The sequence below is a fragment of the Arvicola amphibius genome, chromosome 8, assembly GCF_903992535.2.
Source record: "Arvicola amphibius chromosome 8, mArvAmp1.2, whole genome shotgun sequence".
Lineage (NCBI taxonomy): Eukaryota > Metazoa > Chordata > Mammalia > Rodentia > Cricetidae > Arvicola > Arvicola amphibius.
This window is the reverse complement of record NC_052054.1, coordinates 54042684-54067634: the sequence shown is the minus strand read 5'-3', so window position 1 is coordinate 54067634 and position 24951 is coordinate 54042684. Positions and strand designations below refer to the sequence as shown.

The window sequence follows — 24951 nt, the reverse complement described above, 5'->3', positions numbered from 1 at the left end:
TTTGCCTCCCTGAGCCTCCAAGCGCCTCCCATGGCCTCCCAGAGCCCCCAAGCGCCTCCCAGAGCCTCCCAGGGCCCCCAAGCGCCTCCCAGAGCTTTGAGAGCACAGAGTCATAAAAAAGAGCCTGTTTTTTTCACACGGGCACTGACATTTGAGCTCAGGTCTTTATATTTGCAGAGCAAACATTTTGCCAACTGAGCCATCTCCCCAGCCTCCTACAGATACTTTGTTTGTCTGTCCACTATTTTGAGACCTCTCATGTAGCCCAGGCTGGCCTTAAACTCGCTATGTAGATGAGGATGACTTTGATCTTCTGATCTTCCTGCCTCCACACCCATGTGCTAGGGTCACGGGCATGTGTCACCATGCTCAAACTATGTAGCGCTGGAGAAGGAGTCCAGGACTCCTTAGGCAAGCACTCTGCCGAGCTAGCTACATCTTCAATCCCTAGATGATTTTTAAAAAGGCTCTTAAATCTGTTTATTTAGGAATTTTCAACTTTAGCTGTGGTGGTGACAAATACCTATGACCCAAACATTTGGGAGGTGAATGCAAGAGAACAACATTGAGCCCAGGCTAGCCCAGTGACATCACATGAAGCTGTTGCTAAAATTAACAGCATGGTGCTTCACGCCTGTGATCCAGGATGTGGGCAGTGGAAGCATGGGGATCTGGAGTTCAAGGTCATCCATACACACACACACATACACACACATGTGTATATATATATATATACATATATACATATACATATATACCAAGCTCAAGGTCAGCCTGGCCTATATAAGAAATAGCTAAAAAGAAAAAAAAATTCTGTCAGCTAAGCCCTTTTTTATCAGTTTCCAGAAGCAAGGACATAATACAAAATGAAGAACCAGCAGTCAGCACAGCAGGATATACTGACAAGGGGGAAGACAAGGAGAGTGATGGTATAAACGATGCTTTGGGGTTTGTTTTGTTTTTAAGCTGGGTCCAGTGGCACATGCTGTTATGTTAATTCTAGTTCTCTGAAGGCTGAAACAGGGAGATCTTGAGTTTGAGGGTAGCCTGGGCTACAATAGCAAATTCAAGGCCAGCCTAGGTTACATAGCAAGACCCTGTCTCAAAAGAACCAAACAAAAACAACAAAAAATTTTTTAGCCAGGCATGTTTGTTGGGAGACAGGAGCCAGCCTGGCTTATACAGTGAATTCCAGTCTAGCCAGGGCTACGTAATGAAACCTGTCTGAGAAGAAAAAACATTTTTTTTTAAACCTGATATTACAGGTTTGAATCTAAATGCTCTTCATAAGCTCATGTCAACACTTGATCCCTATTTACAGAAGGAATTTTCACTCAAAAAAAGTACAGTTTGGGGGCCACGGAATACTTAAGAGGTGGGGCCTGGCTGGTAGACTTAGGGGCTGGCCTTTGAAGGTTATTCCAGGACAGTTCTTTGCTGCCCATCTGCAATCACATGACACCTGCCTGCAGTCTCCTTACTGAAGGGCTAACAGGCCCAAGTATTGCAAACATGGCGCCAGCAGGTTTTGTCCTCTCCCCTCCCCCTCTCCCTTGCTAAACTGTTCCAGTCCTAAGGCTAGCCCCCAAGGTCTATTCCCTTATTTGGCCACTTCCTTAAGCCTAACTAAAACTTCATGGTACAGCTACTAAATTCTTTACATGGCTACGCTGGCTAACCTGTCCAACTAGGACTTACCAACTCACCTCAAAGACTTCCCTCCTCCTCCGTAAAATCCTCTCCTGCAGAGACACCTGCTGTCTGCCTTTGCCCGCTCCAGAGGCAGCGCCCCACCTCCACCCCATCCTCTAGGCCAATAAGTCTCCTCTGTGCTGAGAACCTGGTGTCTGGGTGTGTCTGCCCACTCTGAGACCCCTACAGTGATGACCTGTCACCTCACATTCTGGTCCCATAGCCAAAGCCATCCTGCCACTCCTCCCCTCCAGGATGGAGTAAAACCTCTCTGCAACCGTGAACCAAAACAGACCTTTCTCGTTACCGCCTGCTTCTGCCAGGCATCGTCACAACAACGAGAGGCGGCGAATACACGTGCACTTCTCGCTGCCTTTGATACTGTACATGTATTGCTAATGTCCACGTTTTATAGTAGATAACTCTCTCTCATAGCGTGCTAGAGTTCAAAGAAGGGAAATGTTGGTCCATGTGATAAACTACCGTATTCATGAAAGTTCTGCCCTCCCCGTATGACTTCACCTCCCTGTGGGCTTCCAGGACCCCAGAATGCCCACTTTTCCCTTCTCTGTGCTCTCCTGCCGTGTCTTTTACCTCAACTGCACCCAGTGAGACCACAACTGTCCTCCGTGAAGAACCCTCAGCTCCTAAAATGCTCCCAGATGACTTCTCCTTCTTTCGAAAATTTCCCCTGAAATTTTATTGTCTACTTTTCTAAGCTATATTTGTAACATATCTTTCTCACTAAGTTATAGACAGTGGAAGGTAAGGGCATAGAACTTAGTTGGTATTCAAGGCATGTCTAAGTTGAAATAATGATTTAAGTTGTTACAAAGATACCTCAAATGGGTGTCACTTTATTACCCAGAAACACAAGAGCTTGCGAAGCTGGCAAAACTGATGTCCTCTCTCCCTCCCCCTCTCTCACAATATTCTCTTCCTTCTTCCCTCCTCCCTTTGCTCCCTCTCCAAAAATCCCTCTCCCTTGCTCTGGGAGATTATTACAAATATCACTTAATATAGGTTTGGCTATTTTCTCCAACTTACTGATGAAGAAACTAGAGTTTCACAAAATGGTGTGAACTGTCCCAAACCTGACAGCAAGCAAACACCCGTCTGACCTCAGAGCTCGGAGATCTGCTACAAAATTCTAACTACTAGAACTCACCCTGGCAGCGATGTCTAATACACCGTGGCACCAGTGACAGCGCCTTCAAACCTAGTGACAACACACTGCCTGGTTTCAGCCACCCTAAAGCTCAGCGAGATCAAATGTGACATTTATCACTGCAGCAGAGACACGGAACACTAGATCAGAGACACGGAGCACCACAGCAGAGACACAGATTCCCACAGCAGACACGGAGCACCGCAGCAGAGACATGGAGCACCGTAGCAGAGACACGGAACACTAGAGCAGAGACACAGAGCATTGCGGCAGAGACACGGAGCACTGCAGCAGAGACACGGAGCACCGCAGCAGAGACACGGAGCACCGCAGCAGAGACACGGAGCACCGCAGCAGAGACACGGAGCACCGCAGCAAAGACACGGAGCACCGCAGCAAAGACACGGAGCACCGCAACAGAGACACGGAGCACTCACTTGCACAGTTCGCCTCCTGCCACGTGGTACTGAAAAACTCAGAGACAGTCAGGACTATTTGCATTCTGTCTGCCATCAGGAGACTTCTGGCACAGTTCGGGCTCTCTGAGGAGTTCTGGAACAATAACAAAGGAAAAAACGGGAAGAAATACTCTGAGGATTTAGACTTTCCAACAACTCCAAAAGTCATAAAACAATTAAAATACACATTATAAACCATTTAAGATCTTGTCTGATAGGACCTGATGATAACAGCAGTAATAATAAAAATGGCAGGGAGACAAGTTTCTATCTAACATTTATTTTTTGCTGGGTCCATGTAGAAAGGAAGAAACACCTGTGTAACTGCTGAGCCGTCTCTCCAGCCCCCTTTGCTTCTGTGATCGAGCTCAACTTCTTCATTCCAGCTTGTGACTGTGTCACAATCTCTTACTTTGCACAGGAAAAATTCCAGAATGTGAAAAATGAAATGTAGCAATGGGTGTCAATGGATGATGGAGCATGACAAATTTGATTTTCACTTTTGCTTCTCTTCAACTGTCTAAGTTTTTTCTACAGTAAATGAGTTTTTAAAAATCTGTGAGCAAATGTTCACAAATCCTTTGGCTTCACATTTTGGGAGATGTTTTGGTCCAAAGGCTAGTAATCCAGTGATTCACCCATATAACATCCTAGAGTTTGTACTCGAATAGAAGAACATGTCTTCCAAGGACAATTTATCATGAAAGAAACTCGTGCTATGCAGATAATAAAGCCAGGACCCTGATGTCTTGAACCTCAACTATTTCCTGTCTCTGTTGCCTCATGTGGGGCACTGAGTGCTAGCCCCTCCCTCCTTTCAAAGCCACTTGACTCCCACTGTTTACAGGCACCCACATACTTACATATATACACAACAGAAAGAAAGATTTATTTGTTTAATTATTATGTATACAGTGTCTGCCTGCATGTCAGAAGAGGTCACCAGATCTCATTATAGATGATTGTGAGTCACCATGCGGTTGCTGGGAATTGAACTCAGGACCTCTGGAAGAGCGGTCAGTGCTCTTAATCTCTGAGTCCCCTCCCTCTCAAGCCCTGACAGATGCAGTGCTTCTATAGCTGGGGAAACCAGGACTTGAATGGAACCCCGAGTTGGGGAAGGAAAGAGAACCCTAAGATGGAGTAAACTGATCACAGGGTGAAATGCAGCTGACCTTCAGTGTGCAGGCACTGTTCGGAAGCAGTGGGCACACTCTGAACGTGGCAGCTGACCTTCAGTGTGCAGGCACTGTTCGGAAGCAGTGGGCACACTCTGAACGTGGCAGCACTATGGATACGCTGGGACAAGGTTGGGAAAGTCCTTAAGACTCAGCCAAAAGAAAAACACTTTCTCAAGACTGGAAAGAGGCTTATGTAGTGTGAAGCGGCGGGGCTGCGTCCCGCCGCCCAGTTCCCAGCAACCGGCTAACTTTATCCGAAATAATTACACGGAAACTGTATTCTTTTAAAACACTGCCTGGCCCATAGTTTCAGCCTCTTATTAGTTAATTCTCACATCTTCCTTTAACCCATATTTAGTAATCTGGGTAGCACCACGAGGTGTGCCTTACCAGGAGAGATCTTAACCTGCGTCCATCTCGGAGAGGAGCAGCATGGAGACTCGTATGGCGATTCCTGAAGCGTCTCCCCCACTCTACTTCCTTGTTCCCACAATTCTGTTCTGTCTACTCCACCTACCTAATTTTCTCTTAAAGGGCCAAGGCAGTTTTCTTTATTAATAATGAAAGTAACACATAAACACTCCTCCATCAGGCTTAGCAATTGAGAGCACTGGCTGCTCCTCCAGAGAACCAGCACCCACACAGTGGCTCACAACCTTCTGTCAGTCCAGTTCTAGGAGATCTGGGGTCTCCATAGGCACCAGGCAGCTGTAGGTGGTGCACAGGCCGAACACCCACACATGTAAAAGTGTCTAAAAATTTTCTTTTAGAAAAATACTTTTGCTTTTCCTTTTTTCTTTTTCTTGACAGTAGAAAGTTCTTGAAGATTTTTGGAAAGGGTGATACAAAAAGCAGTCTGGGAACATACTTTCAGATAATGATACTCAGAGAATGTGGCAGGAAGACTGATTAGACACTTGCCCTAGTGTGAGCGTGAGGAAGAGCTGAAGGCGAAAGCGAGGGTGGAGAGGAAGTGACAGCAACCCCGGAGATGATGCCGGTGTGGGTCTCAGGGTCCTGTAGTAGTACCCCACTCGCCCCCTCACACCTCAGACAGGTAGTGCCAACCGAGAGCCTGCTTCTCCCACCATGCAACCTTCCGTACGGTACTTAACTTCTCCGAGGCTCAGTTTCTTAAAGCATGGTATCTCCCTGCGGTTACCTAGATTTCCCATCTGGAAATCAACTCCTGCAGGACGGAAACTTCACGTGTCTTTGTATTCTCAGCACACAGCATAATGGCCCAAACAAGCTGGCCCTTGATTTGTACTTGAAAATATGAGTATCCTGATCTGTCATAACCAGAACCATCTGGCCAAAGCCTAGATACCAGGAATGCAACCACCCACTCTCATCATGGCTGCTCCTGAGAAGTGGGATGAAGGCATCAAAACACACATGGGGGGGTATCAGATTTTACTTCATAAAAATCTACAACCCCATCTACATACCTTTTTTAACACCATTTCGAATCTCTGCATTCCCTGAGATGTAGGTAACAATACCATCCTTACAAGAGAATTAAAACCTGCCAGCACAATCATACTGGTTTCAGACTCTAAAATCCACGGCATTCCCTACAAAGCTCAGAGCCCCTAGCTCCTGACCAATGCAGACTTCTGGTCACAGGCTGCCTTGCTCAATTCTTTCTAGCCTTCACTACAACAAACTCTCTCGTCACAGAGTTCTTTTTTTTTTTTTTTTTTTTTTTTTGGTTTTTCGAGACAGGGTTTCCCTGTAGTTTCTAGAGCCTGTCCTGGAACTAGCTCTTGTAGACCAGGCTGGCCTCGAACTCAGAGATCCGCCTGCCTCTGCCTCCCGAGTGCTGGGATTAAAGGCGTGCGCCACCACCGCCCGGCCGTCACAGAGTTCTTTAAACACACACATTTCCTGGTAGGACACAAGGTTCAACTCCCAAACTACCCCCCAGAAACCTACTAAATCCTGAGGTACACCGCAGAAACCGGCCTTCTGAGTATGCAGGCAGGGGAAGGCTTTCCCACCTGTTGTGACTACTTTACTCCTTCTTTACGTTAGGGTGAGGGGATCCGGGGTCCCACATTACTGCTAGTACCTGAGGGCCAGGTGGGTGAAGGAAGCGCCTGCAACCCTGGTCTGGAAATCTTCAGCTGGGCAGTGGGGGTTCACTCATGCATCTATTGGGTGACGGCCACAATTCTAATGACTAGAACTCGGGATTGCCTGTTTTTGTTTTTGTGTTTTCCTCCTAACTTCGCAGCATCTGCATACATGAGAAAAACTTCTGCAGCCTCAAAGACCCAGGGCTAGCATCGTGATTCAGGGGCACTGCGCCAACAACAGGTCAACAGGTCTTGTTATTTAAGACAAAAAAAAGGCAACTGGAAATTATGAAGTTTGCAGAAAAACTGACGAAACTGAAAATCCAGATCTCAAGTGAGGCAACCAAGGCACAAAAAGACAAACGTCCCATGTTCTCTCTTGGATACATAGCCTGGCTTTTAATGTTGATATATGTACATTAATGTGGAGTAGGTGTTGAGTAGGGGCCGGGGAATAGGAGAGGAGGCCACAAGAAGAGTTACAAAAAGAAGCTGAAGGGGGGGAGGGAGCAGGCACTGGACCACAGGTGACACAAGAGTACAAAGGGGACACACAGAGAGTGAGCGGTGGATGTAAAGGTTAGGAGGGTGGACCAACCATGACTATGTGGGGAAACGCTAACCTGCTATTCTGTATGCTAATTTAAAAATTAACTCAGGGGTTGGGCTCAGTAGCTTGACAAGCCTGGACAAGGCACGGGTTTGAGCCCCTGCACTGCATGAAACCGGATCATAATGACCCATACCTGTGATCTCAGCACCTGGGAGGTGAAAGCGGGGGAAATCAAGAGTTCAAGGTCATCCTGGGCCACCCAGTAAGTTCAGGGTCAGTTGGGGGGCATGAAACTTCATCACAAATTAATTAATTAATTTAATTAAAATAGAATGAAAAGGCATCCTAAAGACAACTTAATGAAACTGCTCAAAACCAAATATAACGCTGCTGAGGGCAGGGACTTTAAAGTCACAGAGAAAAAAGTGAACCTGAAAAATTCTGCACCTAAGCCTATTTCCACAAAGACTGACTCTGGAATTTACCTAATGCAAATGAACCCATTACAAAAACTACAGATTCTGTGAAGTAACATCAGACTGGATGAAAACAAGAGGAAGCTATAGGCAAATTTCTATTTAGTCAAGTCAATTTCGACTTACAAAACAACTAAAATCACCTTTTCAGGAGACTACTGGGCCCCTCAGTAGAAAAGGAACTTTTCCACCTCCCAGTCCGGGGTCATTCCTAGTCTTCCTTTACCAGGCAACCCGTGACTCTCAACTGGGCTGACAGTCTAATCCTTTCCTAGAGCATACAGAATTTAGAGGCAAAAAAACGCGTCTTCCTCTTTTTGTTTGCTTTCATTAAACCCTTCACATTACCTTCCAAGAGACCAGAAAAGCTCTCAACGCATCTAGAACAGACCTAGCATGTCCTAAAATGTCAACCTCACTGACCACAAGCTATTACTATGTGCCAGCTTTCTGTGGCTCCCTTTATACCCACTTTACGGATGAGAAAACAAGCAGAGTGTGTCACTAACTTGTCCAGAGTACAAGCTAATAAACGGTGGAACTGGACACCTCGCCAGCAGGCTCCAGACTGTCTTAATAAAAATTAATTCCCATACCTCAACATGCAGCAACTGAGATTTTTTTGGGGGGGAGGGTAGCATTTAATAGAGAAGAAACTGATGTTTTGAAAAAATAGTGGTCACAGTGCTAGAAACTGGTGGCTCTGGGTATGTCCGCTGCAATGCTCAAACTTCTAATGACTAAGTTTCGAAAGGGTCGTTTCTTGGAACTACGAACTGAGATGGGGAAGGAGGGAGCTGAAAAATGAGATAAGGGTAGGAGTGTTGGACTCTTTGCCCCCAAGAAAGCCATTCATATCTAACTGCAAAACAGTCCCAAAAAGACGTCCGCTGTTAGCATCGAGGGACGGAGCATTCTAAATCCCAGGCCCCTAAAGCCACCCGCCTGCTTCTGATCCCCCAACTCCACAGACAGTCCTTACTTTCCCAGCCCCCAAGCCACAGGCGCCTGGGCTGCTCCTCTACCCACCCCGATGTTTCGGTTGATGTTGTCCATCTTGCTGGCGACCTGTTGGAAGAGCGGGTAGCAGGTCTGGCAGAGGCGCACGGGCCGAGCGCTGCGCACCAGACACCCGGTCAGCTCGGCGCTGCTATTGGCGAAGTCCATCAGCAGCTCCCGGCACTCTGGCTCCAGATCCGGCAGGTCGGGGGGCAGCAGCGACAGCGGCCCGAGACCGCCACCCTGCAGCAGAGACAGGGTCAAGTCCTGCACCTCCAACAGCTGCGGCTCCGACAGGAGGTCCGCAAAGCCCGGGTGGCGACTGCTGCCGAAAGGGAGCGCGCCCAGGGCGTACCTCCACCGCAGCAGTTGCAGCAGCAGCAGCGCCCGCAGCCACCGCGATGGCCACCCGCTGCGCCGCTCCAGCACCGCTGCCCGAGCCATCCCCCGGCCGACCAGCACTAGATCGCTCACCGGGTTCCTCCGACTGCAGCCGCTTCCGGCTTCGGCCGGCGCAGGCCCCGACTGGGGTCACGAGGTGCGTGCGTCACGGCCCCGCCCACCTGCCGCCGAAGGCGCGCCAGAGCGAGCGAGCCAGGCGGGGGACGTCAGCTGAGATGCGGGTTCTGCTGGTCATCTCGGGGCTCTCTCCGGTACCCTCCCGGAGTTCTAGAAGCCTGAGGAGATTGTTCTGGTGGCTGGGCCCGCGGCCAGGGAGATTACTGACGAATGAGCTCGACAGAGAAACCCCCGTAGGCAGGAGGGTTAGGGCAGGTGTTTATTTGCGGTCGGTTAGTATGTTTTTCTTCATCCTCTCTAGAGAGTGGCTAACATCTTTTGGCAGTTACTGGTTTTGGAAATTGAGGCTACCAGGCCTTAATTTTTTGAATTCTCAACTGTCTATCTGGACAGAACTTCCTGCATTGATGAATATAGTCCGCCTCTTAGGAGTAGGGCGACCAACTGGGCACATGTGGCTGCTGAGCCCTTGAACTGTAGTTACTACGATTATAGAACTGATTTTTCAATTTCACTTAATTAAATGTAAATATCTGACTGGTGTCAGCTGTGCTCGATGCGGATCTGGGTAGGAATCATCAAGTTTGCTTGGAACTGAAAGGATTTCAGGGTGCCTCACTTTAGTGTTGGAAATCCTGGGAAATCCTGGGCAAGCCACTCAACTTGAGACCCTCTTTCATTTGATTGCATGCTTGAGAAGATTTTATGGACCGCTCTAGCAGTGCAGGGCTGCAAAAACAATTTATGCTCATAAAAGATAAGATCTCACTTAAGTAACCCTTACTGGCCCATAAACCACTATGTAGACCTACTTGGCCTCAAACCCACAGAATCCACCTACCTCTTCCTCATGAGTGCTGGAATTAAAAGCATGCACCACCGTGCTGAGTTGGAAACCCATTTTCTAACAAGTGTCTGATGAACAACTGAAGACTTTGGTAGAAGACTTCCTCCCCTGCCGTTCTGTCACACAACTTTCCAGGCTGAGATTATTGTTCTGTAAGTACTAACAATAACAGCCACTGCACCAGCCTCCATGGTGGCTTAGCATCTTGGCTTGTTTCTGAAGGGCCTTGGACTTTTTACCCCCATCTGTTTGGTTAACATTTTGTGTTCCTAAGTTTGGTTATGATTGCTAAATTTTGTTTCATGCTTTCATAACCCATAAACTAATGCTTTGTGTAACAGTAAATGGACTTCCAAACCAAAAACTAAGCTGTGTTCATTTCCTCCAATATCGTTACATAACTTTTATGTGTTTTTCCATGTATATAGCAATTACTTTTCTGATGCTGTAATAAAACGTCATGACCAAGGCAACTTATAGAAGCATTTACTTTGGTTTATGGTTCCAGACGGCTAGAGTCTACAAGGGTGGAGCAAAGGCCCAGCTGCAGGAGGAGGAACTGAGGGCTCACATGTTAAACCGCAAGCACAGAGTGAGGGGAAGCTTTGAAACCTCAGAGCCTGCCCCTGCCCCCATGTGACACACTTCCTCCAGCAAGGCCAGAACTCCTAAATGTAGGCCTTTTTCTTTGGGTCGCCAGACATGGAAATTTATTATTAATTATGCGAGCGTGGCCTTAGCTAAGTCTTGTTCCTAACTGGTTATCTGTTAATTTGCGTTCTTTTATGTGGCTTGGTACCTTTACCTACCCTGTACTCCCATCCTGCATCCCCTCTGTCTGTCAGGGAACTCTCCTCATCTCCACCTTTCTTCCCAGCATCCTTTCTGCCCCCCAAATCTTGCCTTGCTCTTGACCATTCAGTTTTTCATTAAACCAATCAGAAAGTGCCTATTCCATAATACCTAAACCTACCCAAACAGCACCACCAATTAAGTACCAACTATTCAAAGGTCTGAGACTATGGAGAACCTTCTCATTTAAATCACTGCGCTGCCTTGGAAGCACCACCACGACTTGCTGGGAGATTACATGTTTTGTTAAACTCCTATAGGAAACAAATTAGCATAACAAATATTAAAAATGCATATATTCATTGACCTGCCAAATTTCAATTTTGTTTATAACAGCAAGGAATTTCTTAAAGAAATCAGGGGGTTTTACCCTTCCCATTCTTTTCATTCCCTTCCTGGAACCATTTAGCCCTAAAGGTCAGGAGGAGCAAAGCACTCGGCTGTGCTTGGTGAGCTGAGGTATCCAAGGCCTGGGAGACATCAGGGAAAGGTAAGGTGACATGAAAGAGGGAGGCAGTATCAGTCTGATGCAGATACGGGATCCTGAATAGGGTAAAAGGGTTCTCATGCAGAGGAGGGGGTGCTGCTTCCATTCAGAGCAAGTAAGTATTTTAAGAATAATGAGTGGCTTGTGCCATTGTTATCCCCACCTGTCACATGATAGACCAGGGTTTGATTCCCTAAATGGGATGGGGGCTGGACGTGGGGTTGACAGATAGGCCACATGCTGGATTGCCTTGCCCAGGTGGTGGTGGTATATACCTTTAATCCCAACACTTGGGAGGCTGAGGCAGGCAGATCTCTGAGTTCAAGTCCAGCCTGGTCTACAAAGTAAGTTCCAGGACAGCCAGGGTTACACAAAGAAAAAACAAAAAACAAAACAAACTAATAACAACAAAAAGAATAATGGGAGTCTGGTTTCCTTTTTTATTTTAATTTTATTATGTGTGTGGGTGTTTTGCCTGCATATATGTCTGTGCCCTGCATGCATGCCTGTTGACCACAGAAGCCAGGCAAGGATATCAGCTTTCTGGAACTGGAGTTACAGATGGGTGTGAGCCATCATAGGGTTGCTGGAAATCAAACCCAGGTCCTCTGCAAGAGCAGCTAGTACTTTTAACCACTGAGCCATCTCTGCATCCCCAGGAATCTAGTTTCTTACTATCAGAAAAGAATTACTGTGGTGATATCTTATTTGTACAAATAAAGCTTGCCTGAAGATTAGAGGGCAGAGCTAGCCACTAGCTAACCAAAGAGATCTGGAGGTCTGTACAGACAGACAGAAAGTGATAAAGCAGGAAAATTCAAAAGAATGTCCTACCCTGTCTTGACAAGATTCAGCAGTCATTTTCCTTGAATACTGCTTGTCCAGTTTGGACAGTGTGCTTACTGTCAGCAGTTGAAGCAAGGGCAGTTCTTTGCCCAAAAGGCCAGTTATGCCAAGAAAAAGAGAAGCTTCAAATGGAGTGTCTTTGGTGCCCAGCACATTCTCTCAAGAGGAGATCAGTGCTGCCAGGAGCATTTGTGTCTCACATCAACAGAATTCTAAATTATTGAAACATTTAAATACCATATTCTGAAGGTCTTCGAAGTGTTTGAAGATCACATATCTATGAGGAGTACGTCTTTGTGCATCTAGAGAACCTAACTAACATAAGTATGACAAGCATGAGTGGCTATTAACCTGTAATTCTTAATAACTTATATGGCTTAAAGCATGAGGACAATGACCTCAAAATTGTAACAATATATAAAAATATCTTGATCATAAGTAGAAAAGTATAGTGAAATATGACAAAAGTATCTTTAAATTGTATCAATATACAAAATATCTTAAGCAGATATAGAAACATATACATACAATAGAACAAAAATAATTTTACATTTGTGTACAAAAACATTCTAAACAGAGATAGGAACACACAATATAACAATATAATTTTGAATTTGTATCAATATACAAATTATCTTAGGAATGCAAAAATAATTTTACATATGTACCAATATGCAAGAATCTATATCAATATGAATTGTCTATAAAATAGTTCATATATACTTCCTATTTATCCTAGTCTATTTCCCCTTTTTTCTCTTCCAAAAGATATTCTCAAGTCTAAACTTCATTGTTCCATTCCCAACCCATTACAACTTATAACCAACCCTTAACAGATGACAATTATTCATAACCATGAGAAAACAAAATCTGTTGGAAGAGGGGGCATGGTTTTCTTAAACTTCCTTCCAGCTATCTTGGGGGTGACAATATCTCTACAGAATCCTGTAAAAACAAACAAACAAACATAAAACCTAAAACAATGGTTAAGTCTCGAGAGCACTAACTGTAATATTGTAGCCAGTCTCTGAGTAGCTGGGAAGGTTTATCTGAGGTTCTGGCCAGAGTGTTGTGATAAGGTTGACCATCTCAGCTAGCCAATTTGGAACTATCTTGAACAGTTTGTAGTCCAAGATGATCTTTGAGTGGTGTTTATCAGTTCGTCAGCATCATTTAGAACCAGGTAGAATCATTGTTGTGGGGTTCATTTTCTTTCTGGAGACTTCAGAGATTGCTAAATGTTAGGAAATCTATTGTTCATTGTAGAAAACTTAAACATTATTAATATCAAGATAAAAAGTTTAAATTTTTAATAGATAAGTATCTAAGGAAAGATACCAAAGGGACGGAATTAAATATGGGGAGAAATAGAATTTTGAGGAGGTAGCAGAGTTTCAACAACAGTAGTCCCTAAATTTCTGCTTTTCTTCTGTTCCATACCAGGTGGCTCTTCTGACAAGAGACAGAACTCTGAAGTTTTCTTATAACAACATGCTTGGACTTAGAGAAGGAATGAGCCATGCTCCATCTCCAAAGTCAGTTTTGATTTTTAATTGAGTCAAGACTATAACTTTTCTGAGAAGTAAAGAGATATAGATGTTTATGTAGTGAGATTTTTAGTCTGCAGAGAATATTGATACCATAGATCATAGTTTTCTTTGCTTGGTAATTTTTTTCTGTATAGCTTTCCTTTCTTCTTAAGATGTCTAGATGTTCAATGTCATTTGAGTTCTTGAAGATGGGTATTTCTATTTTCCTGTAAAGACAAAAACAGAATCCTGCCCTGACCCTTGTGAGTTTTCCTTACAGCTTGCAGGATTGTCACATTGGTGAATGAGCTATCATTTCTCCTTGTCAAGAGGTTTCTCCTGTTTGGATTGAATTTTAATTAATTTTGATGGTATCCATAGCTTTTTTTTCTCCTGTGGAAACAAAAGTGAAACCCCTTCCTCAACATAGCACATATCCTGGTTTCCATTCTGAGGTTAACACATCTTTGAAGTACTCAGGCTGATTTAACTCAGAAGTTTTTATCTATTGTCCAATGTCTCTCCATAGCTGTTGTTCCTTTCTCATTAGCTTTAAGAAAATTCAGTGTTATACAATCTATCTCTGGTGCTCTGGGTTCCCCTATCTGCTTATTAAGCATTTCTTTTAGAGTGTGATTGGGGGGCTGGAGAGATGGCTCAGAGGTTAAGAGCACTGACTGCTCTTCCAGAGGTCCTGAGGTCAATTCCCAGCAACCACATGGTGGCTCACAACCATCTATAATGAAATCCGGTGCCCTCTTCTGGCATGCAAGCATACAGGGAAGGAATGTTGTATACATAATAAATAAATAAATCTTTAAAAAAATAAAGTATGATTGGATCTTTCAACAATCACTTGTCCTGTAGGACTGTGTGGTATACCTGTAATATGCTTTTTATTATAATATTCAAAAAACTGTTTCATTTTACTAGATACATATGCTAAAGCATTGTCAGTTTTAACTTGTGCAGGTATACACTTAATGGCCATAACTTCTAACAGGTGTGTAATTACAGAATCAGCCTTTTCAGAACTCAAAGCAGTTGCCCATTGAAATCCTGAAAACATTTCAATTGCATGGTGTACATATTTTAATTTTCCAAATTCTGCAAAATTAAACACATCCATTGCCAAATTTCATGTCTTTACATACATTTAGGATTACTTCCTGCAGGTAAAGGAGTTTGGTTGTAGAAGGAGCAAGTAGGACATTTGTCACAATTTCCTTGGCTTGTTGCCAAGTGAAGAAAAAAATCCGTTTTGGGTCCTTTGCTACTGACATGGTGGGGTTTTATGAAATTCTGAGCCCTCCAGTATATTTTCAATCAATAATTGATCGATTTCTATATTGCCTTGTGCTAGAGGACCTAGCAGACCATTATGGTATCTGATGTATGTTATATATGTGGGATGATTCCTATTCCTGATTATTTTCTGTAATTGTATAAAAATTGAAGTTCATTCTGTTTCATCAGGAATAAATTCAGCAGTTTCAATGTGTTAAACAACTCTTTCTGTGTGTATTGAGAGTCAGTAACTATATTGAGAGGTTCTGTAAAACCCATTAGTACATAAGAATGGCATAAAATTCTAACTTTTCCCAGAGTTATAAGGGCTTTGAATCACTTTACTTAAGTTTCCTGATTTATATCCTTGATTTATTTGCATCAGTGTAGAACATAGAGAATCCATAGATTGGTGTTTTTCTTACAACGCGCAGAAGGACCCAACTGGTTCTTCTTATGATTTTAATTCTCTCACTTTTGGGACAATTGTAGCTAATCTTTCCCAAAAAATTACTGCAAGCCGGGCGGTGGTGGCGCATGCATTTAATCCCAGCACTCGGGAGGCAGAGGCACGCGGATCTCTGTGAGTTTGAGACCAGCCTGGTCTACAAGAGCTAGTTCCAGGACAGGCTCCAAAGCCACAGAGAAACCCTGCCTCGAAAAACCAAAAATAAATAAATAAATAAATAAATAAATAAATAAATAAATAAATAAATAAAAAATAAAAAAATAAAAAAAATTACTGCAAACTCTTTGCCAATATTCATTATCTTTCTATAAAGAGGAAATTTCCTTACTAGTTAAAGGTACTACAATTTCCTCCTGGGTCCATTCCTGTCAGTTGACAAAGTAGTACTCTTACTTTTAAAATCAAATCAGAAATCTTTTCCATGTAACTTTCTAATTTCTTATTTTGTTTATGTGATAAAACTATCAATTTCAATATAATATCTTCTCTCAGCATCAAAACCCCTGAAGGGGATTGCCTAGAAGGTGATATAACCAGATGCAGTTAAGCTGCGAATTCACATGATCCACATGTGCATCTCCTATTTTCTTTTCCACCAAAGCCAATTCTCTTTCACATAAGCTGATAATTATCTTGGACCATTTAAGCCCTTGTCCCCTTCTGGGATCTTGGCCAAATTATTCAGTTCATATTTTCCTACTTCAATAGTGGATGTCTCCTAACAATCTTTGAAAATCATTAAGAGTCCGCAGTTGATCTCTCCTGATCTGTACCTTTTGTGGTTTAACTTTTGAGAAACCTATTTTATATCCTAAAAAATTAGTAGAATCTCCTCTCTGTATTTTTTCAAGAGCAATTTTTAATCCCCAGTGAGGCAAAACTTTCTTTTCTTCTTCAAACATTTTTTTCCTAAAGTGTCTACTTTTGAATCAGCCAATAAGATAGCATCCATATAATGGTAAATTATAGATTGTAGAAACTGTACACAAATATTCCCAATGGTCTTTGCACAAAATATTGGCACAGGGTGGTTCTATTTAACATTCCCTATGGGAGGACCTTCCATTAACATCTCTCAGCTGGCTGAGAATTATTATAAGTAGACACTATGAAGGCAAATTTTTCTCTATCTTTTTCTTGTAAGGATATAGGGAAGAAACAGTCTTTTAAGTCAGTAACTATAATAGGCAATTCTTTAGGTAACAGAGAAGGCAAAGGCATTCCAGGCTGTAGAGAGCCCATCAACTGAATTACTTTATTTACGGCTCTCAGGTCTGTCCACATTCACCATTTTCCAGATTTCTTTTTAATAATAAGTACAAGAGAATTTCAAGGGCTGGTAGGTTCTTCATTATGGCCAGCATTTAACTGCTCCTGAAACAGCTGTTCAAAACCTATAGCTTCTCTGAAGTCATAGGCCATTGCCCAACCCAGACAGGTTTGCCAGATAACCATTTTAAGGATAGGGCCATTGGTACCTCTGAGAGTTCGACAGCTGTTGTGCCCTGTTTTTGTACATCCTAAATGGTCAGTGGCTTTTTAAAATAGTGTCTCATAATGTGCTTCCCAAAAGCATGAGTTGGTTTATGGTCCATTTCTGAGACTGCAGGAATGTTAATCTGGGTCTTCCATTATTGCAACAGATCAGAGTCCCATAGATTCACTGCTATATTAACCACATATGGTCTCAGTCTTCCTCTCTGTCCTTCTGGCTGTGTGCATTCAACCAATTTAGTGCTCTGTTTTACCTGAGATAAAGTTCCAGTCCCTAAAAACTGAACATTTACATCTTGAAGAGGCCAATTCGGATGCCAAGATTCTGGAGTAATAATAGTCACATCTGCACCTGTGCCCAAGAATCCCTCAATTTTAATGTTATTGATTCGTACTCCTAGCTTTGGTCTTTGGTCATTTATAGAAGTCTGACAAAATATACATTTTCTAGTTCCTTCTAGAATTTTTGATTCATCCTCCAAAGCTATTCTATCATCCAGAGAAGTATGGGATTTTGTTTGTTTGTTTGTTTTTCAATAGGCACTGGATTTTCTAATTATTCTGGGGAATGACTGGACCATATTCAACATGGGGTCTGTGAGATCCACTCCCAAGGAGTTTCCCAATAGTAAAGGGTTGTCTTGTTTTTCTCTTATTGATCTGCATTCATTGGTCCAATGTCAGCCTTTACTGTATCTTCTACATATTCCAAAAGATTGGGATCTTCTATTTTGGTGATTCCCAGAAGAATCATTATTTCTAGGAACACCTGTCTACAATTTCTTCTCAGATGGCCTATTCTACCACAATTAAAACATTTGGTATTTTGATGTCTCTTCAAGCCTTCAGAAATTGCCTCTCCTACCTGGTCTCATCATTAGAATTAAGAGACTCAACAATGGTTGTGTGCAAGATTCATTTGTTCATGGGTGCTGATCTGATATTTAAATGCCCAATTATCTTTTTGCATTCTAAATTAGCATTTTCAAAAGCCAGAGATTCAATGAGTACTCTAGCTTCTGAATCTAATACCCCTATATGTACAGCTTTAGTCAATCTTTGCAAAAAGTCACTGAAGGTTCTTTTGGACCCTGTACAACTTTAGTGTATGACTCAATTATTTTTCCTAGTTCTTGAATTCTGTCCTAAGCATTCAAGGCTGCTGTATGGCATAGGAATGTACCTATGCTGTACAGATCAGGTTCAATGTATGTAACCTGACTATTTACATCAGCATGACAGTTCTCACCAAGAACTTGAAATTGGGAAACTTCACAGCCTCTGATTTTGCCTTGACATTCAAGGGCTTCATCTCTCCAATAGCTCTTCCATTGTCACTGAGGACAATGTTCTAAAATTGCTAAGACTAGTTGAAGCCAGTCACTTGGGGTAATCCTATTTCCTGAAGACTATGTATTTAACAACTGCCTCACATATGGTGAATGCATACCATAAGAAACTATTGCTTCCTTAATATCTTTTAAATCTTTCATATGTATAGGCTCCCATATGTGTATATTCATATTTGCTGGCTTTTTAGAAATAGTAACAGAATAGATCATAGCAGGTGAAGTTACAACCCTTGGTAAGTCATCTCTGACTCTGAGAGGTACTGGTGATGCTAAGTCCCCTCTAATCTCTTTCGTTTGTGACCCAAGACTCTATATATCAGTTATAACAAGTTTTTCTAAAGGTCAAAATCTATTAGTCACTGCTTTCTGTAGCGTTTGAACTTCATGAACTGTGAATGATTCCAGTGATTTCACTAGATTGATTGGCTTCTTGTTTTCATCATCCACACATGATTCTAAGGATTTCATTTCATTTTATCTGCCAATAATGCCTTCTCATCCTTAGAGACTATCTGGATGACATGCAGATCACCTTCCAAAAATGATGTTCTATCTGCTAATTTGTCATAACCGTTTGACATGGAAAGAATTTTTCTGTTAATTTTTTCATTTCCATGGTCTGTGGAGTGAATTTTGCCTGTCAAATGATAATTATCATTTTCAATGGAATGAATCCTTTTAGCTAATCTCTCATTTCCTCTCTGTAAAGTCTGTATCATTTCCATAAGTTTCTCATTTTTGGCTCTGTTGTCAGACCATTTTTTAAGAATATGATATGAATTACCAAGCTAATAGCAACTATGCCTAAGAATGTATACATCCCAGGTAGGTCACATATCTCTTTAAAAATTCCATCCATAGTTCATTCCACCAATGCCTGCCCTTTCCTGGATGGAGACAGAAGAGCAGGAGATTGGGGAAGAGGGGCTTGAAGGGGAGGATGGGGGAGGCTGCAGCCAGGATGTAAAATAAATAGATGAATAAAAAATGTTATGTAAATATAACAGTGTAGGACCATTCAGCAAGAAGGCTCAGCAGGTATTGTAGTGATAAAATACCATAACCAAGACAACTAATAGAAGAGTTTATTTAGGCTATGGTTCCAAGGATTAAAGTCCAGAATGGGCAGGGGGAAAGGGGGTCGCAGGCAGGCTGGAACAGGATGCTGAGAGCTCATATCTTTTGTTTTGTTTTTCAAGACAGAGTTTCCCCGTGTAAAAACACTAACTGTCATGGAACTCACTTTGCAGACCAGGCTGGCCTCAAACCCACAAAGATCCATCTGACCCTGCCTCCCAAGTACTGGGATTAAAGGTATGCACCACCACACCACCCAGCCAGAGCTCACATCTTAAACAGCAAGCACAAGCCGAGAGTGTGAACTTGGAATGGCAGGAGTTTTCACATTCAAAGTCCACCTTCACTGACATACTCCAGCGAGGTCGTGCCTCCCAAATCTCTCCAAACAGTGCCACCATCTGGGAACCAAGTATTCAAAGGTCTGAGACTATGGAGGTTATTCTCATGTGGTGGTTTAAATGGCCCCCATAGGCACATATGTTTGTATGCCTAGTCCCTCGTTAGTGTACTGCTTATGGAAGATTTAGGAGGTGTGGCTTGTTGGAGGAGATGTGCCACGGAAGTGAGGCAAGGCCTATCTGTCTGTCTGTCTGTCTATCTATCTATCTATCTATCTATCTGGATCAAGATGTAAAGCGCTTAGTCATGCCTGTCTACTTCTTGCCATGATGTAATGAACTAACCCTCTAAAATTGTAAGTAAGCCCCCAATAAAATCCTTTCTTCTATATTTTGCCTTGGTCATGGTGTCTCCTCAAAGCAATAGAATAATTACTTAAGACACCACCATGTCAGGTAAAGACACTTGCTACAAAGCCTGAGGACCTGAGTTCAACCCCCTAGGACCCACATAGCAGAAGAAACCAGATTTCCCCAGGTTGTCCTTTGACCTTCACATGCCCCCAAGTTCTCCCTGACCTCCACACACATGCCTACACATGTACACAAAACTTAGAGAAAAATAATTTTAAAAGTAACCAATATGTGTAGCAAGATTAAATCAAAGCTTACAGGGTTGTTTTGATGGTGTTCAGAGGGTATTAAAATGAAATAACTGTCTAGTTTGGTGATGAGTTGGAAACCTCTCCAAGGAGGTCTTACAGGATGAGCAGGAATTCCTTGGCAATTTATAATGTCCTGGGAGTGAGTGGGAGAAGCTGTCTAGAAGGAAGGACGAGGGGACTTGTCATAGGTTACAGTTGCGAATCTGTTGGTGCTTGGATTGATGGATCCTAGGAATGGAGCTCAAGCCAAGTCACCCTGCCTAGGGCTCTCCACTAAAATGCTTTTGTCTCAGCCTGTGGGCAACAGGAACCATTAAAGAAATTAAGCAGGATAATAACACAAGCATGTAGACATTTTAGAAAGAGGACTCTAACAACAATATGGAATCCCCCAAGTCCCAGAACTGAGTGTGTCATCAAAGTAGGAGATAGAAAAGTTATAAAGGATGCTGAGGTGTGTCTGGGGGAAAAAAGAGGAAGGCTGATTAAAGGAATGTGATACAGAAAGAATGACCCATAATAGGAACCAATATTGCAGATTTGGGTAACGGGACAGATGATTGTGCCATGGATAGGACTAGGGACAAGAAAAGGGAAAGCATTTGCAGTAGCAGAAGCAATGAGTCCAGCTGAAACTGTCAAGATGGTTCTGGTTGAGACAGCAGAGATTCTTTGAACTGCAGTTGTAGCAATTGAGAAAATGCCTTGGTGAGATCAGCCCATTGGCAGGCAGCCTGTGGGGCATTTTCTTGGTTGATGGTTGATGGGGGGGGGAGGGGGCACTGCGGGACTTGGGAGATGGCTCAGCAGGTAAAGCACGGGCTGTGTCCTAATTTGGCTTCTGTTGCTGCGATGAAACACTGTGGCCAAGAGCAACTTTGGGGGAGAAAATGGGGTTGTTTGCTTACACTCCCACATCCCAATAGATCATGGAGGAAAGTCAGGGCAGAACTGAAGTAGAGGCCATGGGAGGCTCTGCCTACTGGCTCATTTCCAGGGTTTGCTCAGACTTTCTTAAACAAAGGACCACCTACCCTGTCTACAATGAACTGGGTGGGCCCTCTCACATCAACCATGTGGATGTCCTACAGACAGGCCCACAGTCCAATCAGAGGAAAGCAATTCCTCAACTGAAGTTTCTCTCTCTCTGGGTGACTTTATCTTGCATCAGGCTGACAAAACTTATTAGCACACTGAACAAATGTGAGGACCAGGGTTCAGATTCTCAAAACCCGTGTCAAAGTTGGGTGGGTCTGGCAGCCTACTTGTGGAAACAGGAAGTTCCCAGAGAAAGTCAACAGCCCTCTTCTGGCATACAGGCACACATGCAGGCAGAATACTGTATACGTAATAAATAAATAAATTTAAAAAGTACACATGCACCCACATATGCATGCACACACACATACATCAAGAAACTATTTATGATGATTAGAAATTACTATTTTCCTAATTATCTACAGAGTAAGATCACAGAGAAGTCTTGCATAGAGACCTAGTACCAAAAAAAGAAAAAAAGAAGAAGAAGAAAGGAAAGCCCTGCCCAAATTCAGGTCCTTTATGCCTCTTGCCTGCATTATTGTGCTATCAAAGGAAGACTAGCAAAGATGAAATCCACTCTATTAATCAGGCTCCCATTTACTTCAGCAAGTGCCTGAAACCCATCAACTTATAAAGAGAAAAGCTTCATTTGGACTCATGACTTTGGAGGTGTCAGTTTGTGGGTAACTGGCCCCATGAGTCTGGCTTGTATCAGACCGTGCATCATGCTGAGGAGCCTAGAGTAAAGCAAAGTCTTGATCCTCAAGGATATAAAGGGTTACCAGGGTCCCACCACCCCACTCCTAGGACACACCCCCAATACCCCCACCACTGAGAAGTTCCCCCACCTCCCAATAGTGTGATACTCAATTAAGCTTTTACATGTGAGTCTTTGGAAGAGAACCAACTGTTTGGACAGTGTATGAATGAAAAAGTCTGGGCTAGATAACCATTTGAGAGTGACTTTTACTCTTCCAGGGGACCTAAGTTCTGTTCCAAGCACAACTGTCAGTAACTCCAGCTCTAGCCTTTGTGGACACACCACACCACACACACACACACACACACACACACACACACACACACTTAAAAAATTAATCTTCAAAACTTCAAGTCTAAAATCTTCTCTAGAAAAGTTAAGAGACCAGGCGGTGGTAGCACATGCCTTTAATCCCAGCACTCGGAAAGCAGAGGGAGGGGAATCTCTGTGAGTTCAAGGCCAACCTAGTCTACAAAGAGTTCCAGGACAACCAGGGCTACACAGAGAAATCCTGTCTTGAAAAGAAGAGAGATAGAAGTTACATACTTCCAAGACATTCCTTTCCAAAGTGGAGAACATGGCAGCAGTGAGGAGGGCTAAGGCAGAAGCAATACTGAAACCATCAAGGAAACCATGGGATCCTGTGTCTCCATGTCCAGTATCTGGGCCCTGAGGGGGCAGGATTCAGACTCCAATACGCTTGGGTGGTCTTGCTGGCTGTAGCCCACATGGTCTGTCTCTTGAGCTGACTTTCCTATTGGCCACTTCTTTCCTCGGCAAACATCCCACATTCCTGGCATCCCCCTTCCCTCCTGGTGTCTCCATGATAGCTCCACCATCCTCTCAGGAGTTATCCAGGGAGGTTCTGAACCCGCCACACACCCCTGGGCCTTCCAGGGGTTCCTTTGAATTGCAGTGGGCGCCTCAGTGACTGCATGGCTGCAGCCTGCATGTCTGCAAAAGCCCTGGGCGTAGAACACCGAGACTGGGCACTATGCAGGCTGCTCCTGAGTTCCTTGCCAACTACACACAGCCAACGACATTGCTGGATGGGCAGGCCTTTCTGGGGTTCTCTGTCAAAAGACTCGTCCCCAGAAAGTCTGAAACAAATTTGCAAATCTACATCTCTGAGCTGCCATATGGGGTTCTTGCCAATTCCAGGGATGGCCTCAAGGCCTTTTTCTTTTGTCCCAGTGAAATGTACTTAGCTTCTTTTTAACAATGTGAATCTCTTTAGCAACTGCATTCCCCTTGACAGCATCTCTAACTGCACTCTCTTGCAAATTTTCTTTGACATATTTTTACTCTGCTCCTCTGTAATCCTGATTCTCACTATAAATTTGGCTCAAAGAAGCTGGTGATATCCATTCTGCTTGCCTAAATGCTGTACCACCCTGAATTTTCCCGATAAGCTAATGCATAGTCTTTAAGCTCAACCTTCCACAAGGTATGGGGCATGGATACAAGGTGTCCAAATTCTTTGCCATGCCGTTAAAGATGTTATAGATCGGAGCTGGGGGTGGGGAAAGGAGCAGACATAGAATCGCCCTTCAGAAATGTGTTTCTTTAGGAGGGAGCCTCATGAGCACAGGAGGGGCCATGATTCAGGTCTTGAGGTTTGACGAGCATTAGGAGAGACAATGTATCACTTCAGAGACAATGTATCACTTCAGAGACAATGTATCACTTCAGAATCAATGTATCACTTCAGAGGCAGCCTCAGGGCCTTGAAGGAAAACAAGGCCTTCCCTTTCAAACAGAGCGGAAACCCCATAGAGAGGGGGCTCAAGTGAAAGAGTAAGAGAGATAACCACTACAGAGAACTTGAGAGGGGGCCTGTGAGAAGGAGTCTTCAGACCCAAACAAAAGACAGTACTCTGGCTTTTCTAAATGCGAAGGTGCTGGGGAGAAAGCTTCTTACTATGTGATTTACTCTGGTTTAATCTAAGAGGCCACGTCTCTGTACCAGTTTTCTACATCTGCTACCATAACGTACTCAAGGTAAACCACCTTATACAGATAAAGCCTTATTCTGACTCATCACTGGAAGTTTCGGTCTCCTCTGAGGTTGCTTTCAGGGTTGTGGTTACAGCTCATCCTGCCAGGTTTCTTTTTCTCTGTACCCACACTGAATTTGAAAATTATCAATGAGTTAATATGATAGTGTGGCTTTTTCTTCTGGGCATAACATGACTGCCATCTTGGATTACATAGTGACCCTGTAGTCATGGCAACTAATTGACTAAACAGCGTAGTGATAGCTAGACCTATGGGATAGTAACGAAGCTAGTGACACTCCCTAGTAGAAAAAGGGAGAGTCACAGGTGGGCACTAAGTTGTGAGTCCAGCATTCCTCCTTCTTGTCCTGCTCCCAGCCCCCAACTGCAAATGATCTTGGGAGATGGTAGAGTATACAGGAAGTAGTTTAAGTGAAAGTGGGACTCTTTCTTGTTGTTGTTGTTGTTGTTCTCCTCCTCCTCCTCCTCTTCCTCTTCCTCTTCTTCCTCTTCCTCCTCCTTCTGTATGCAGTGTTCTTCCTGCATGTATACCTGCTTGCCAGAAGAGGACATCAAATCTTATTATAGATGGTTGTGAACCAACATGTGGTTGCTGGGAATTGAACTCAGGACCTTTGGAAGAGCTGCCAGTGCTCTTAACCACTGAGCCATTTTTCCAGCCCAAAAGTAGGAATCTATGACACAATTTCTATTTGGTTGTCATCAGTGATGGTGTGAGACTTTGTGGTCATCCATGTGCCTATATGCTCTGTAACCAAG

The 24951-nt window shown here is 43.5% G+C and overlaps 1 protein-coding gene across 2 annotated transcripts in view; it reads right to left on the bottom strand.

The window, feature by feature from the left end:
• Ostm1 (osteoclastogenesis associated transmembrane protein 1) overlaps nt 1-10146 on the bottom strand; it is a 28685-nt gene extending 18539 nt beyond the window's left edge. Inside the window, exons 1-3 of one of the 2 annotated variants that reach the window (XM_038340189.2) lie at nt 9969-10146; nt 8639-8851; nt 3298-3412 (exon numbers count right to left, since the gene is read on the bottom strand). In XM_038340189.2, the coding sequence (XP_038196117.1) occupies nt 3298-3412; nt 8639-8851; nt 9969-10028 (388 nt within the window). In that variant the 5' untranslated portion in view covers nt 10029-10146. Of the gene's footprint in view, nt 1-3297; nt 3413-8638; nt 9115-9968 lie in introns of those variants that run through there. The other variant, XM_038340188.2, reaches the window with a different exon arrangement.
• Nucleotides 10147-24951: the final 14805 nt, after the last annotated feature.